At 47.6% G+C, this 18,248-nt stretch overlaps 1 protein-coding gene across 1 annotated transcript; it reads left to right on the top strand.

The window, feature by feature from the left end:
* The first annotated feature begins 15,662 nt into the window (after positions 1–15,662).
* LOC123154682 (cortical cell-delineating protein-like) lies at positions 15,663–16,332 on the top strand. Its single transcript, XM_044573343.1, has one exon. It carries the CDS (start codon positions 15,706–15,708, stop codon positions 16,102–16,104), a length of 399 nt encoding a protein of 132 aa, XP_044429278.1. The 5' UTR covers positions 15,663–15,705; the 3' UTR covers positions 16,105–16,332.
* Positions 16,333–18,248: the final 1,916 nt, after the last annotated feature.

Genomic DNA, 18,248 nt, shown 5'->3' with positions numbered 1-18,248 from the left:
TAGACATGACCGAGACGGCTCTCGGGCAATAACCAATAGCGGGACCTGGATACCCATGTTGGCTCCCACATGCTCCTCGATGATGTCAACGGATGAACCACGATGTCGAGGATTCGATCAAACCCCGTATACAATTCCCTTTGTCAATCGGTACATTACATGCCCGAGACTCGATCGTCGGTATCCCAATACCTCGTTCAGTCTCATTACCGGCAAGTCACTTTACTCGTACCGCAATGCATGATCCCGTGACCAAACACTTGGTCACTTTGAGCTCATTATGATGATGCATTACCGAGTGGGCCCAGAGATACCTCTCCGTCATACAGAGTGACAAATCCCAGTCTTGATCCGTGTCAACCCAACAGACACTTTCGGAGGTACCTGTAGTGCACCTTTATAGTCACCCAGTTACGTTGTGACGTTTGGTACACCCAAAGCACTCTTACGGTATCCAGGAGTTACACGATCTCATGGTCTAAGGAAGAGATACTTGACATTGAAAAAGCTCTAGCAAAACGAACTACACGATCTTGTGCTATGCTTAAGATTGGGTCTTGTCCATCACATCATTCTCCTAATGATGTGATCCCGTTGTCAATGACATCTAATGTCCATAGTCAGGAAACCATGACTATCTGTTGACCAACGAGCTAGTCAACTAGAGGCTCACTAGGGACATGCTATGGTCTATGTATTCACACGTGTATTACGATTTCCGGATAATACAATTATAGCATGAATAAAAGACAATTATCATGAACAAGGAAATATAATAATAATGCTTTTATTATTGCCTCTAGGGCATATTTCCAACAGTCTCCCACTTGCACTAGAGTCAATAATCTAGTTACATTGTGATGAATCGAACACCCATAGAGTTCTGGTGTTGATCATGTTTTGCTCGCGAGAGAGGTTTAGTCAACGGATCTGCGACATTCAGATCCGTATGTACTTTGCAAATATCTATGTCTCCATCTGGAACATTTTCACGGATGGAGTTGAAACGACGCTTGATGTGCCTGGTCTTCTTTTGAAACCTGGGCTCCTTGGCAAGGGCAATAGCTCCAGTGTTGTCACAGAAGAGTTTGATCGGCCCCGACGCATTGGGTATGACTCCTAGGTCGGTGATGAACTCCTTCACCTAGATTGCTTCATGCGCTGCCTCCGAGGCTGCCATGTACTCCGCTTCACATGTAGATCCCGCCACGACGCTCTGCTTGCAGCTGCACCAGCTTACTGCTCCACCATTCAACATATACACGTATCCGGTTTGTGACTTAGAGTCATCCAGATCTGTGTCGAAGCTAGCGTCGACGTAACCCTTTACGACGAGCTCTTCGTCACCTCCATAAACGAGAAACATGTCTTTCGCCCTTTTCAGGTACTTTAGGATATTCTTGACCGCTGTCCAGTGTTCCTTGCCGGGATTACTTTGGTATCTTCCTACCAAACTTACGACAAGGTTTACATCAGGTCTGGTACACAGCATGGCATACATAATAGATCCTATGGCTGAGGCATAGGGGATGATGCTCATCTCTTCTTTGTCTTTTGCCGTGGTCGGGCATTGAGCCGAGCTCAATCTCACACCTTGCAGTACAGGCAAGAACCCCTTCTTGGACTGATCCATTTTGAACTTCTTCAAAATCTTATCAAGGTATGTGCTTTGTGAAAGACCTATGAGGCGTCTCGATCTATCTCTATAGATCTTGATGCCTAATATATAAGCAGCTTCTCCAAGGTCCTTCATTGAAAAACACTTATTCAAGTAGGCCTTAATGCTGTCCAAGAATTCTATATCATTTCCCATCAAAAATATGTCATCTACATATAATATGAGAAATGCTACAGAGCTCCCACTCACTTTCTTGTAAACGCAGGCTTTTCCATAAGTCTGCATAAACCCAAACGCTTTGATCATCTCATCAAAGCGAATGTTCCAACTCCGAGATGCTTGCACCAGCCCATAAATGGATCGCTGGAGCTTGCATACTTTGTCAGCGTTCTTAGGATCAACAAAACCTTCCGGCTATATCATATATAGTTCTTCCTTAAGATGCCCGTTAAGGAATGCCGTTTTGACGTCCATCTGCCATATCTCATAATCATAGTATGCGGCAATTGCTAACATGATTCGGACGGATTTAAGCTTCGCTACGGGAGAGAAAGTCTCATCGTAGTCAATCCCTTGAACTTGCCGATAACCCTTAGCGACAAGTCGAGCTTTATAGATGGTGACATTACCATCCGCGTCCGTCTTCTTCTTAAAGATCCATTTGTTTTCTATCGCTCGCCGATCATCGGGCAAGTCAGTCAAAGTCCATACTTTGTTTTCATACATGGATTCTATCTCGGATTTCATGGCTACTAGCCATTTGTTGGAATCTGGGCCCGCCATCGCTTCTTCATAGTTCGAAGGTTCACCGTTGTCTAACAACATGATTTCCAAGACAGGGTTGCCGTACCACTCTGGTGCGGAACGTGTCCTTGTGGACCTACGAAGTTCAGTAGCAACTTGATCCGAAGTACCTTGATCATCATCATTATTTTTCTCTTTAGTTGGTGTAGGCATCACAGGAACATTTTCCTGAGCTGCACTACTTTCCCGTTCAAGAGGTAGTACTTCATCGAGTTCTACTTTCCTCCCACTTACTTCTTTCGAGAGAAACTCCTTTTCAAGAAAGGATCCGTTCTTGGCAACAAAGATCTTGCCCTCGGATCTTAAGTAGAAGGTATACCCAATGGTTTCTTTGGGGTATCCTATGAAGACGCATTTTTTCCGACTTGGGTTCGAGCTTTTCAGGTTGAAGTTTCTTGACATAAGCATCGCATCCCCAAACTTTTAGAAACGATAGCTTATGTTTCTTACCAAACCATAATTCATACGGTGTCGTCTCAACGGATTTAGACGGTGCCCTATTTAAAGTGAATGTAGCTGTCTCTAGAGCGTATCCCCAAAATGATAGCGGTAAATCGGTAAGAGACATCATAGATCGCACCATATCTAATAGAGTGCGATTACGACGTTCGGACACACCGTTACGCTGAGGTGTTCCAGGCGGCGTGAGTTGTGAAACGATTCCACATTTTCTTAAGTGTGTACCAAATTCGTGACTTAAATATTCTCCTCCACGATCCGATCGTAAGAATTTTATCTTTCGGTCACGTTGATTCTCTACTTCATTCTGAAATTCCTTGAACTTTTCAAAGGTCTCAGACTTGTGTTTCATCAAGTAGACATACCCATATCTACTCAAGTCATCAGTGAGAGTGAGAACATAACGATATCCTCCGCGAGCCTCAACACTCATTGGACCGCACACATCAGTATGTATGATTTCCAACAAGTTGGTTGCTCGCTCCATTGTTCCGGAGAACGGAGTCTTGGTCATTTTGCCCATGAGGCATGGTTCGCATGTGTCAAATGATTCATAATCGAGAGACTCTAAAAGTCCATCAGCATGGAGCTTCTTCATGCGCTTGACACCAATGTGACCAAGGCGGCAGTGCCACAAGTATGTGGGACTATCGTTATCAACTTTACATCTTTTGGTATTCACGCTATGAATATGTGTAACATTACGTTCGAGATTCATTAAGAATAAACCATTGACCATCGGGGCATGACCATAAAACATATCTCTCATATAAATAGAACAACCATTATTCTCGGATTTAAATGAGTAGCCATCTCGTATTAAACGAGATCCAGATACAATGTTCATGCTCAAACTTGGCACTAAATAACAATTATTGAGGTTCAAAACTAATCCCGTAGGTAAATGTAGAGGTAGCGTGCCGACGGCGATCACATCGACCCTGGAACCATTCCCGACGCGCATCGTCACCTCGTCCTTCGCCAGTCTCCGCTTATTCCGCAGCTCCTGCTGTGAGTTACAAATATGAGCAACGGCACCGGTATCAAATACCCAGGAGTTACTACGAGTACTGGTAAGGTACACATCAATTACATGTATATCAAATATACCTTTAGTGTTGCCGGCCTTCTTATCCGCTAAGTATTTGGGGCAGTTCCGCTTCCAGTGACCCTTCCCCTTGCAATAAAAGCACTCAGTCTCAGGCTTGGGTCCATTCTTTGACTTCTTCCCGGTAACTGGCTTACCAGGCGCGGCAACCTCCTTGCCGTCCTTCTTGAAGTTCTTCTTACCCTTGCCCTTCTTGAACTTAGTGGTCTTATTGACCATCAACACTTGATGTTCTTTCTTGATTTCAACCTCTGCTGACTTCAGCATAGAAAATACTTCAGGAATGGTCTTTACCATCCCCTGCATATTGTAGTTCATCACAAAGCTCTTGTAGCTTGGTGGGAGCGACTGAAGGATTCTGTCAATGACCGCCTCATCAGGGAGGTTAATATTCAGCTGGGTCATACGGTTGTGCAACCCAGACATCTTGAGTATGTGCTCACTGACAGAACTATTTTCCTCCATCTTACAACTATAGAATTTGTCGGAGATGTCATATCTCTCGACCCGGGCGTGAGCTTGGAAAACTAGTTTCAGCTCCTCGAACATCTCATATGCTCCGTGATGCTCAAAACGCTTTTGGAGCCCCGGTTCTAAGCTGTAAAGCATGCCGCACTGAACGAGGTAGTAATCATCAGCACGTGTCTGCCAAACGTTCAAATCGTCTTGCAGTGCTGGGAGAGCAGGTGGGTCACCTAACGGTGCTTCTAGGACATATGCTTTCTTGGCAGCTATGAGGATGATCCTCAGGTTCCGGACCCAGTCCGTATAGTTGCTGCCATCATCTTTCAGCTTGCTTTTCTCTACGAACGCGTTGAAGTTCATGTTGACATGAGCGTTGGCCATTTGATCTACAAGACATATTTTGCAAAGATTTTAGACTAAGTTCATGATAATTAAGTTCATCTAATCAAATTATTTAATGAACTCCCACTCAGATTAGACATCCCTCTAGTCATCTAAGTGTTACACGATCCGAGTCGACTAGGCCGTGTCCGATCATCACGTGAGACGGACTAGTCATCGTCGGTGAACATTCTCATGTTGATCGTATCTTCCATACGACTCGTGTTCGACCTTTCGGTCTCCGTGTTCCGAGGCCATGTCTGTACATGCTAGGCTCGTCAAGTTAACCCTAAGTGTTTTGCATGTGTAAAACTGTCTTACACCCGTTGTATGTGAACGTAAGGATCTATCACACCCGATCATCACGTGGTGCTTCAAAACGACGAACTTTAGCAACGATGCACAGTTAGGGGAGAACACTTCTTGAAATTGTTGTAAGGGATCATCTTATTTACTATCGTCGTTCTAAGTAAACAAGATGCATAAAACATAATAAACATCACATGCAATTATATAAAGTAGTGACATGATATGGCCAATATCATATAGCTCCTTTGATCTTCATCTTCGGGGCTCCATGATCATCTTGTCACCGGCATGACACCATGATCTCCATCATCGTGTCTTCATGAAGTTGTCACGCCAACGACTACTTCTACTTCTATGACTAACGCGTTTAGTAATAAAGTAAAGTAGTTTACATGGCGTTCTTCAATGACACGCAGGTCATACAAAAAATAAAGACAACTCCTATGGCTCCTGCCGGTTGTCATACTCATCGACATGCAAGTCGTGATTCCTATTACAAGAACATGATCTCATACATCACAATATATCATTCATCATTCATCACAACTTCTGGCCATATCACATCACATGACAATTGCTGCAAAAACAAGTTAGACGTCCTCTAATTGTTGTTGCATCTTTTACGTGGCTGCAATTGGGTTCTAGCAAGAACGGTTTCTTACCTACGAATAACCACAACGTGATTTTGTCAACTTCTATTTACCCTTCATAAGGACCCTTTTCATCGAATCCGCTCCAACTAAAGTGGGAGAGACAGACACCCGCCAGCCACCTTATGCAACTAGTGCATGTTAGTCGGTGGAACCGGTCTCACGTAAGCGTACGTGTAAGGTTGGTCCGGGCCGCTTCATCCCACAATACCGCTGAAGCAAGAGAAGACTAGTAGCGGCAAGCAAGTTGACAAGATCTACGCCCACAACAAAATTGTGTTCTACTCGTGCAATAGAGAACTACGCATAGACCTAGCTAATGATGCACTGTTGGGGAACGTTGCAGAAAATTAAAATTTTTCCTACGGTTTCACCAAGATCCATCTATGAGTTCATCTAGCAACGAGTCATGGGAGAGTGATTGCATCTACATTCCACTTGTAGATCGCGTGCGGAAGCGTTCAATGGAACGGGGTTGATGGAGTCGTACTCGCCGTGATTCAGATCACCGATGACCTAGTGCCGAACGGACATCACCTCCACGTTCAACACACGTACGGAGCGGATGACGTCTCCTCCTTCTTGAACCAGCAAGGGGGAAGGATAGGTTGATGAAGATCCAGCAGCACGATGGCGTGGTGGTGGATGCAGCAGAACTCCGGCAGGGCTTCGCTAAGCAACTACAGGAGGAGGAGGAGGTGTTGCAGGGAGGAGGGAGGCGCCAGGGCTTATTGGTGCAGCTGCTCCTCCCCCCTCCCTTTATATAGGGGAAAGGGAGAGGGGGGCGCAGCCTTGCCCCTTCCTCCAAGGAAGGGGTGCGGCCAAGAGGGGGGGAGGAGTCCATCCTCCCCAAGGCACCTCAGAGGTGCCTTCCCCCTTTAGGACTCTCCCCTCTCCAAGTCTTCTTGGCGCATGGGCCTCTTGGGGCTGGTGCCCTTGGCCCATATAGGCCAAGGCGCACCCCCTACAGCCCATGTGGCCCCCCCGGGGCAGGTGGACCCCCCCGGTGGACCCCTGGACCCCTTTCGGCACTCCTAGTACAATACCGATAAAGTGCGAAACTTTTCCAGCGACCAAAATAAGACTTCCTATGTATAAATCTTTACCTCCGGACCATTCCGGAACTCCTCGTGACATCCGGAATCTCATCCGGGACTCCGAACAACATTCGGTTTTCTGCATACTCATATTCATACAACCCTAGCGTCACCGAACCTTAAGTGTGTAGACCCTACGGGTTCGGGAGACACGTAGACATGACCGAGACAGCTCTCGAGCAATAACCAACAGCGGGATCTGGATACCCATGTTGGCTCCCACATGCTCCTCGATGATGTCATCGGATGAACCACGATGTCGAGGATTCGATCAAACCCCGTATACAATTCCCTTTGTCAATCGGTACGTTACATGCCCGAGACTCGATCGTCGGTATCCCAATACCTCGTTCAGTCTCGTTACCGGCAAGTCACTTTACTCGTACCTCAATGCATGATCCCGTGACCAAACACTTGGTCACTTTGAGCTCATTATGATGATGCATTACCGAGTGGGCCCAGAGATACCTCTCCGTCATACAGAGTGACAAATCCCAGTCTTGATCCGTGTCAACCCAACAGACACTTTCGGAGGTACCTGTAGTGCACCTTTATAGTCACCCAGTTACGTTGTGACGTTTGGTACACCCAAAGCACTCTTACGGTATCTGGGAGTTACACGATCTCATGGTCTAAGGAAGAGATACTTGACATTGAAAAAGCTCTAGCAAAACGAACTACACGATCTTGTGCTATGCTTAAGATTGGGTCTTGTCCATCACATCATTCTCCTAATGATGTGATCCCGTTGTCAATGACATCTAATGTCCATAATCAGGAAACCATGACTATCTGTTGACCAACGAGCTAGTCAACTAGAGGCTCACTAGGGACATGCTATGGTCTATGTATTCACACGTGTATTACGATTTCCGGATAATACAATTATAGCATGAATAAAAGACAATTATCATGAACAAGGAAATATAATAATAATGCTTTTATTATTGCCTCTAGGGCATATTTCCAACATGTTCTTCCTCTGATATTCCTCCGTAGCTTTCGTTGCTTTGGTGGGATTTGAGAGTGAGGGACTTGGGCACTCCGTGTGCCCTTGCCATTGCGTTAGTTGCATTGGTTTGACTTCTCCATGGTGATACGTGGAAGTGAAAAGTTGAGAAGCTTATTACTATTGGGTGCTTGGTACCCTAGAGATTGTTCCTCTTGGACGGTTGGTGGTGTCTCGGAGCTCAATCATTGTGGTATAAAGCTCCGAGCTTGCGTCGGGGTCTCCAATTAGATTGTGGAGATTGCCCGGAGCAATCTGTGCGGGTTCCAGTGACCGCCCCCAAGGGTTGCCAAAGTGTATGAGTACTGGTGACCGCACCATGGGTTGCCATTTGTACGGGTTCGGTGACCGCCCTCAAGGGTCCCTTAGTGAACAACATCTTGCATTGTGGGAGGGCGAGAGGAAATTACGGTGGCCCTAGTGTCTTCCTGGGGAGCATTGTGCCTCCACACCGCTCCAAACAAAGATTAGCATCTGCAAGGGTGTGAACTTCGGGATACATCATCGTCTCTGCATGCCCCGGTTATCTCTTACATGAGCACTTTACTTATGCACTTTACTTTGTGATAGCCATAATGTTTCATGTTATATATCTTGCTATCACTTAGTTGTTTATCTTTCATATTATAAGTTGTTGGTGCACATAGGTGAGCCTAATTGTTTTAGGTTTTGTGCTTGATAAATTAAACGCTAGTTTTATTCCGCATTTGTTCAAGTCTAAACCGTAATTATTTTAAAGCATCTATTCACCCCCTAGGCGACATCCACGATCTTTCACCCTTGCACCCTCTCTGTGCCCTGCCGCTAGCCACACAAGCCCCAGGCCTACCTTCTTCTTTTATTGCTCGACGCGCACCAACTGCCAAAAAAATACCCAGCTGGGTTACAATGGGAAGGAAGACGATTTCCACGTTGGCGATGACTAGTCAAAACCACGCCAAGTGAGCATGAAACCTCTTTTGTTGAGACAAGGGACTAAAGTAACCCCGTATTAGAATTTGGGGTACTAAGATTTGTTAGTTTGAAGTTGAGGGATCATTTCTATACTTTCAAGACAGTCCAGAGACATAAAATATACTTTTCTAAAAGAAACAAGGAGTGACGGGTGACCGCGGCAGGAGTGAAGTTTCAGCCCAAGCTGGCCCTAGGAGCAAACAGGGGGGCTCTTTATTCACAATAACTTTGTAATTCAATTTTAGCGTGTAGGTTATACCTGAAATGCGATGGGAACGCGGATGCTTAAGTGTTGATCCATAGAGTTCAATTCTTAATTTGTTTACACGCCCTTGTTCACATGAATGCGAGCAAGCTATAATGGTGTTCTCTCGACCAAAAAAAAACCATAATGTAACTATTTTGTTTAACTCAATCAAATTGCGGCGTCTATCTATGCACCATAAGCAAGTATTACAGTAGTATTGAAATTAGGACCGCCTATATGTCAGGTATCAAGGGAAAAAAATCTGCATCAGTCAATTTTTCCAGTGCCCGTTGGATGGCAGTTGATCCATCACGCCCACCTGTTAACCTTCTTCCCCTCACATCTTCCTCCCCTGTGCGACGGTTCCTCCTCCTCCTCCCACGTGATCTACCCTGCCCTAATTGGCAGCCTCCTTCCGGCCGGAGGAGGTGCCGCACACCGCCTCGCCAACCCGCCATCCCCTCAACCGCCATGCTGGCCACCTCCCTCCATCGCGCAATCTGTAGTAAACTCCGACGCCCCCCACACCTCCACCCTCAACCTGCATCAGTCAAGTTTTGTACTCGCCCCTGCTTGTCCTCGTCATTGTCACCTCTCACATCGTCCTTGCCTTCGTCCTTGTTAGACTATGTATAACTTCTGTACCTATGTACGTATTGTAACACAACCATTATATATAATGAGATAAGCCACCCCTAAAGGGTTGTGCTGGTTCCCAAAACTTATTGTCTTACATGGTATCACGCTAGGTTACGATCGCTTCCGCTTATAAACCCTAATACCCGCACCGCCGCCGCAGCCGCCGCCGCCTTCACCGCCGCCGCCGCGCCTCCGATCGCGCCGCCGCCATGTCGAGCGCCGCCACCACCGGTTCCACTGCTGCGGGCTTCCTCCCGGCCTCTCTTGCGGCTCTGCTCAACCTCCCGCTCGATGCCGTCTCCGTTCCGGCTCCGATCGGGACAAGGAGCATCGGCTTCGTCTTCTCCACGCCGCTGGCGCCCTCGCTCGGGCATGACCTCGTGGTCCACACCGCGGCGCCGCCGTCCGCTGCGGATTCCGCAGGCGTCGTCCCGCCGCTCCTGCCGCGAGCGGATCACACCGCCCCGCTGGCGGGGTTGGCGGCGTCCGCCCCGGCCGCGGGCCTTGCGGCGTCCGCACCGGCCGCGAGCTTTGCGGCGCCCGCCCTGGCTGCGGTCCCGCCTCCTCCCGCATCGGCTTCGGTGCCTCCGGCTGCCTCCATGGTGTTTGCACCCCAGGCAGCCTCCTCGATGGGATCGTCTTCGCCGTCGCCGTTTCACTTCGGTCATCTCATCACCATCAAGCTCTCCGCAGACAACTACATCTTCTGGCGTGCGCAGGTTCTCCCGCTCTTGGGGAGTCACTACCTGCTAGGCTACGTCGACGGATCGCTTCCCTGCCCACCCGCGCTGGTAGACAGCGTGCACGGTCCGGTCTACAATCCGGCCCATCGCGTATGGACGGAGCAGGACCAGGCGAACCTCTCCTCCATCCAGGGGTCGCTCTCGCCGGCAGTTGCCGGCCTTGTTGTCTTCTCGAAGACGTCTCATGAGGCCTGGACCATCCTTGAGCGCACCTTTGGAGCGCAGTCCCAGGCTCGTGTCTCTGCACTCCGTCGTCAGCTTGGAGAGTGTCAGAAGCTTGACTCCACGGCCACTGAGTTCTACAACAAGGTCAAGGGCCTTGCCGACACATTGGCCTCCATTGGACAGCCCCTCACCGACTCCGAGTTCAACTCGTTTATTGTCAATGGTCTTGATGAGGAGTATGATGCCTTAGTTGAGATCATCAACGAGCGGGGTAACTCAACACCCATGTTGGCACACGAGGTTTTCTCTCGGCTTCTTCTCACTGAGCAACGGGTCGAGACTCGCCGCACCAGGGGCACTGGCTCTCTCTCGGCCAACGTCGCCACCAAGGGTGGCCGCTCTTCTTCATCACCCCGGTCTCCCTTGGGGCTGCCACCGTCGCCCGCCTCGGCCCCCCCACCTACTGCGACCTTACCAGGGGCTGGCGGTCCACGTGTGTGTCAGCTTTGTGGCCGCGATGGGCACTGGGCCTCCAAGTGTCATAAGCGCTTCCAGCGAAGCTTCCTTGGTCTTGGCAATGATGGCAAAGATACACGCAACAATGCCCGTCAGGTCGCCATGGCTGATCGTCCCGCGCCGCAGAAGCACCAGGGACACACTCAGTCCTACTCCATCGATCCACACTGGTACATGGACTCTGGGGCGACAGAGCATCTGACCAGCGAGATGGGGAAGCTTCACACTCGTGAACCCTATCATGGCTCCGACAAGATCCACACCGCCAATGGAGCAGGTATGCACATCTCTCATATTGGTCAAGCATCTCTTCTCACTAGACATGCCAATAGGAGTCTTCAGCTTCGCAATGTTCTTCGCGTTCCATCTGTGACCCGCAATCTTCTTTCAGTTCCTAAACTCACACGTGATAATAATGTTCTTTGTGAATTTCACCCTTTTGATCTTTTTATTAAGGATCGGGGCACGAGGGACATTCTTCTTAGTGGGCGGTTGTGCCAGGGCCTCTACCGTCTGGAGCATCCTAGCGTCGCTCGCGTTTTCAGTGGAGTTCGGGTCTCTCCGTCACAGTGGCATGCTCGTCTTGGTCACCCGGCCACACCTATTGTCCGTCATATTTTGCGTCGTCATGAGCTTCCTAGTTTGTCTAGTAATAAAGATGTAGCAGTGTGTGATGCTTGTCAGCAGGGGAAGAGTCATCAACTTCCTTCTTCGGAGTCCAGTCGTGAGGTGAAACATCCGTTAGAACTTGTGTTTTCAGATGTATGGGGTCCTGCTCAGACTTCTGTCAGTGGTCATAATTACTATATCAGTTTCGTTGATGCTTATAGTCGCTTTACCTGGCTTTACCTTATTAAACGCAAATCTGATGTGTTTGATATTTTTGTTCAGTTTCAAAAACATGTTGAACGTCTTCTCAAGCACAAAATTGTTCATGTCCAGTCGGACTGGGGGGCGAGTATCGCAACCTGAACTCCTTCTTTCAGTCGCTTGGGATAGCTCATCGTTTAGCATGTCCACATACACATCAGCAGAATGGTTCAGTCGAACGTAAGCATCATCATATTGTTGAAGCTGGTCTTACTCTTTTGGCCCATGCATCTGTTCCGTTTCAGTTTTGGAGTGATGCTTTCACCACTGCATGCTTTCTCATCAACCGTACTCCTACTCGTGTTTTAAACATGAAGACTCCCATTGAGGTTCTCCTTAATGAACAACCTGATTATACCTTTCTCAAGGTATTTGGGTGTGCTTGCTGGCCGCATCTTCGTCCATATAACAAGCGCAAGCTTGAGTTTCGTTCTAAGAAGTGTGTCTTCCTTGGCTATAGCTCTCTTCATAAAGGTTACAAATGTCTTCATGTTCCCACTAATCGTGTCTATATATCTCGGGACGTCGTGTTTGATGAGCATGTTTTTCCCTTTGCCAACCTTCCTGTGTCCACTGTCGAACCACCATCCCTGCATTCATCCTCTGTTGCTTCTGACCAATTTGATGATGTTGCACACTCTCCTTTGCTGTTACCTAACCATGGTGCAGGAACCGGACGTGGAGCTCGTTTGGAGTTGTTGGAGGATTCACCATCATCACCGTCGTCTTCTGGTGGGCACGTCGATCACCCTATGTTGCATGGCATCGATTCGCGTGCCCATGCATGGTCACCCGACGAGCCCGTCACGCCGAGCATCTCCACTGCTCGGTCTGCTACGCCAGTGATCGCCGAGTCTCCAGCGGCTCGGCCTTTTTCACCAGCGGCCGCCGAGTCGCCCGTGGCTCGGCCCGTCACGCCGTCTTCGCCCGCGGCTCGGGTCCTCACGTCGCCTTCATCAGCGGATCGGCCCGCGACACCGGCCGCGCCACGGCCCACTATGCCGAGCTTGCCATCGGCCCGGTCTGGGATGCCGGAGTCGCCAGCTGCTTCGTCTGCTCTGCCGGTTTCGCCGGTGGGCCGGCCTTCTTCGCCGACTGAGTCCGAGGCTACCATGCCTGGCTCCTCGTCACCGGCTGACTCATCAACGTCGCCGTCCTCCAGCCCGTTGCAGGCTGCTCCGTCGACCTCGGTGGTTCCTGTGTCTCGACCACATACACGCAGTCGCAGTGGCATTTTCAAACCTAAGGAACGTACGGATGGTACGGTTGCTTGGTTGGCTGCTTGTTTGGCTGCTGCTGTTGCGGATCCATCTTCTGAGCCTCGCTCATATCAGGCTGCCCTGCGCATTCCACATTGGCGAGAGGCTATGGAGCAGGAGTTTCATGCTCTTCTTCGTAACAAGACATGGACTCTCGTTCCTCCACCACCACGGGTAAATGTTATTGACTCAAAATGGGTATTCAAAGTGAAGAAGCATTCGGATGGATCTATTGAGCGTTACAAAGCGCGACTTGTTGCTCGCGGTTTTCGGCAGCGTCATGGTCTTGACTATGAGGACACCTTCAGTCCTGTCGTCAAGCCTACCACTATTCGGCTTCTTCTCTCCATTGCTGTTTCTCGTGGTTGGTCACTTCGTCAACTTGATGTGCAGAATGCCTTTCTACATGGATTTTTGGAGGAAGAGGTTTATATGAAACAGCCGCCTGGTTTCTCTGATCCTGATCGTCCTGACTATATCTGTCGTCTTTCCAAAGCACTATATGGTTTGAAGCAAGCTCCTCGTGCCTGGCATGCCCGCCTTGCCTCTGCCCTTCGTGCTCATGGGTTTGTGCCGTCCACTGCTGACACTTCATTATTTCTTCTACAGAAGCCAGAAGTCACTATGTATCTTTTGGTATATGTCGATGATATTATCCTTGTCAGCTCTTCTCAGTATGCTGCTGATGCTCTTGTCTGCTCTCTTGGTGCTGATTTTGCGGTCAAAGATCTTGGGAAGCTTCACTACTTTCTTGGAGTTGAGGTCACTTCTCGTGCTACTGGTCTTGTCCTTACGCAGAAGAAGTACTCCTTGGAGTTATTACAAAAAGCCAGCATGCTGAAGTGCAAACCGACCACCACACCCATGTCGTCTACCGACAAGATAACAGCTGTTGATGGTGAGCTTTTGTCTCCTGCGGATGCCACAGAGTACAGAAGCATTGTTGGTGGACTTCAGTACTTGACGATCACGAGACCAGATATCTCTTATGCTGTTAACAGAGTTTGTCAGTATCTTCAGGCTCCCAGAGATACTCATTGGGCTGCTGTTAAACGCATTTTCGTTATGTTCAGTTCACTCTGACTTTTGGTATGCATATTCGGCCGAGTTCCTCTCGGGTCCTTTCGGCCTTCTCTGATGCAGATTGGGCTGGTAGCCCAGATGACAGGCGATCCACGGGGGGTTATGCAGTATTCTTTGGCTCTAATTTGATCGCCTGGAGTGCTCGGAAACAGGCTACTGTGTCACGTAGCAGTACTGAAGCTGAGTACAAGGCTGTGGCTAATGCTACTGCAGAGATTATTTGGGTGCAGTCTTTGCTTCAGGAGTTGTGTTTGTCTCAACCACAGCCTCCTATTCTTTGGTGTGATAACATCGGTGCTACATACCTTTCTGCAAATCCAGTATTTCATGCCCGAACGAAACACATTGAAGTTGACTATCACTTTGTACGGGAACGTATATCACAGAAGCAACTCCAGATCAAGTTTATCTCATCTAAGGATCAACTTGCAGACATCTTCACTAAGCCTTTACCACTGCCGCAGTTTGAGGCTTGTAGGCGCAATCTTACCCTTCTCAGTTCTTTAGAAAATGGCTAAGATTGAGGGAGGGTGTTAGACTATGTATAACTTCTGTACCTATGTACGTATTGTAACACAACCATTATATATAATGAGATAAGCCACCCCTAAAGGGTTGTGCTAGTTCCCAAAACTTATTGTCTTACAGTCCTCGCACAAAACAGACTGTAACTGACGCAAAGGAAAATTTCAGGTACCTGGTGTTTAGCAAATGTGTGAAATTCTTCGTCGGCAAAATCAATGGTGCTAGATTAACTAATTATTATACAGCGAGCAGAACGTATGTGTCCATCCATGCCAATGAGCCAGTATAATAAACCAGAGTACGATAGATATAATAGACACATGGAATCAAAACCATACAACTCTCCTATATGTGTCTCCCGTGACCCTGATGATCAGGGTTACGCCAGCTCGTAGCGCTGTCATGCCAGATATATTCCTTTGTCCGATGCTATGCTATGTACGCTTATAAAGCCACCAAATATTTATATGCACACCGCAGACAACATGCATATTAAGAGTACTCTTCTTGGAAACTAAAGGAAAGCCTCCTGGCCCAGCTCTCAGGTTTTTGTTCATTAGCGAACAGATTAAGCTCCAATGATGGATGTTACACACGTAACATGCCAGTACAATAATGGTTGCGCATAAGTTTTCAAAATTACTACGGCAAGAGTCAAACTAATTAGCTCGATTGATAATGGCATGCATGCACTTGCACACTACAACCGGCCTATAAATACCACCTCAAACAACCAAAGAAAACCATCCCAAGCTAGCAAAGCCTACAAGCTTAGCCACAGAACAGTAAGATCGATCAGTAGCAATGGCGCCCTCCAAGCTCGCCCTTTTCCTCGCCCTGAACCTGGCCCTCCTTGCCGCGGCGCATGGCTGCGAGCCCTACTGCCCACCAGTCGTACCTACCCCACCGATCCTCCCACCGTCTGTGCCGTCGACTGGCGGGGGCAGCTGCTCGATCAACACGCTGAAGCTGGGCGTGTGCGCCAATGTGCTGAACCTGCTGAAGCTCAAGATCGGCGTGCCGGCAAATGAGGAGTGTTGCCCGCTCCTGGCTGGGCTCGCTGACCTCGACGCGGCCGTGTGCCTCTGCACCGCCATCAACGCTAACATCCTTGGCATCAAGCTGAATGTCCCCATCGACATCGTCCTCCTCCTCAACCAGTGCGGCAAGAAGTGCCCCTCCGACTTCACGTGCCCCATCTGATCCATCCAACCATCGATGAATGTTATACATGCATAATCGTTGCATTCGTAACTAGTTTGCATGCCATACGTACACACCAGACGTATATTTTCTATGTTTCAGTTCATGTACTATATGTCAGGCGTTTGCATGGGCTCCCTCGCTCGTGCATGCATGCTTGATAAGCTTGTGATTTATCAACGATCAGTGTATCCCGTTATGGTATCTAAATGCATGATTCATGTATTTGTAAAGGGAAAGTAGTGGCTGCACCCACTCTCGGTGCACCCACGATGCACCCACGCAAGAAAACATATCAAAACATTTCGAAAAAAATCTAAAACTTCGTGGAAATGATAATCAACAAATGTCATGAGGGCTTGCAAAGTTTGGTGGTCAAATAACATTCGAGAAGTGCCCTACAAAAAAGACAAAATTGCAAAATCTGCTCAAACAGTGCACGTACATTTTGACTAATTTTCAGTGATTTTGTCTTTTTTGTAGAGAGCTCCTCGGATGTTATTTGACCACCAAATTTTGTAAGCCCCCATAACATTTGTTGATGATCATTTCCACGAAGTTTCAAATTTTTTCGAAATGTTTTGATATGTTTTCTTGCGTGGGTGCACCGTGGGTGCACCGAGAGTGGGTGTAGAAGAATCACTCTCATTTGTAAAAGGATATACAAACTTGTCTCGGCAGTACATGAAGTTAATTTGTTCATATGTTTACTAACCTTTCAATGAAAGTTTTATGAAGTTTTGTGTGGATGAAGTTTTCAAGATCTAGGGGAGATACTGATATGAGACGAATAAGAAGTGGCAAAAGTCTAAGCTTGGGAATGCCCAAGGCATCCCAAAAGTATTCAAGAAGTCTCAAGCGTCTAATTTTTATTTGTTCACATGATATTTGTTATTCTTGGAGCGTTCTTTGCATTATTGTTTGCTTTGCTTGTTGGTATTTTACAATCATCATATCATGATCACATTTCATAGGAGAGACGCACATTGGCCATGAATTTATAGAATGCTCTATGCATTTAACTTATATCTTTTGAGTTGTGGTATTTATAGAATTGTTCATTGCTTCAGTTATACATGTTAGAGTATTGCCAAAAAACATGCTTTTATAGAAAGGATAATAACTATTGCTTAACTTATACTCACTCCGTTCCAAAATATGTGACTCAACTTTGTACAAAAGTTAGTATAAAGTCGAGTCACTTATTTTAGGAAGGAGTGAGTACCTTTCTAGGCAGTTGGATAGCAATTGGTTGTTTTCTTGGATTTATATATGAGAACTAAAATATAGGTATATTTGGGGGGAGTATAAGGTGGGGATCCCCACACTGGAGAGGGGATCAAACATCGATCAAGGCACGGCATGGCGGCAACTACCTCTTATCTTAGAACCCTAGTTCCTCTCGTCCCTTCCCCTCTCAGATTCGGCACTGATGTGCTTATAAGGAGTGAATCTTGTAAACCTAGCTACCTTAATCCAATGAGACTCATGTCATGCTAATAGCTTGTCCCAGAAGGATCGCCGTGCAGCAGCTCCCTGGCCGCCTGCACCCTCTCTGTGCCCTGCCGCTAGCCACACAAGCCCCACGCCTACCTACTTCTCTTATTGCTCGGTGCACACAAACTGCTCAAAAAAAATACCCAGCAGGATTACAATGGGAAGGAAGAAGTTTCCACGTTGGCGATGACTAGTCAAAACCACACCAAGTGAGCATGAAACCTCTTTTGTTGAGTCAAGGGACTAAAGTAATCCGGTTTTACAATTTGGGGTACTAAGATTTGCTAGTTTTGAAGTTGAGGAATCATCTCTATACTTTTAAGAGAGTTTAGAGACACAAGATATACTTTTCTAAAGGAAACAAGCAGTGACGGGTGACGGCGGCAGGAGTGAAGTTTCAGCTTGAGCTGGCCCAAGGAGCAATCATGGGGGCTCTTTATTCAAAATAACTTTGTACAGTCAATTTTAGCGCGGAGGTTATACCTGAAATGAGATGGGAACGCGGATGCTTAAGTGTTGATCCATAGACTTCAATTCTTAATTTGTTTACACGCCCTTGGTCGCGTTAATGTAAGCAAGCACTACTAGGGAAAACCCTAGTAGTAGCGCGGGTTTTGAGGCTATCAGCAGCACGGGCAGCTGCGCTA

This window comes from Triticum aestivum, chromosome 7A (assembly GCF_018294505.1).
Source record: "Triticum aestivum cultivar Chinese Spring chromosome 7A, IWGSC CS RefSeq v2.1, whole genome shotgun sequence".
Lineage (NCBI taxonomy): Eukaryota > Viridiplantae > Streptophyta > Magnoliopsida > Poales > Poaceae > Triticum > Triticum aestivum.
Note: the sequence above shows the minus strand (reverse complement) of the source record. Positions and strands in the feature narration are given on the sequence as shown.

Excerpts from the sequence above, each read along its gene's own strand:
- LOC123154682 (XM_044573343.1), top strand. The coding sequence starts at position 15,706 with ATGGCGCCCTCCAAGCTCGCCCTTTTCCTCGCCCTGAACCTGGCCCTC.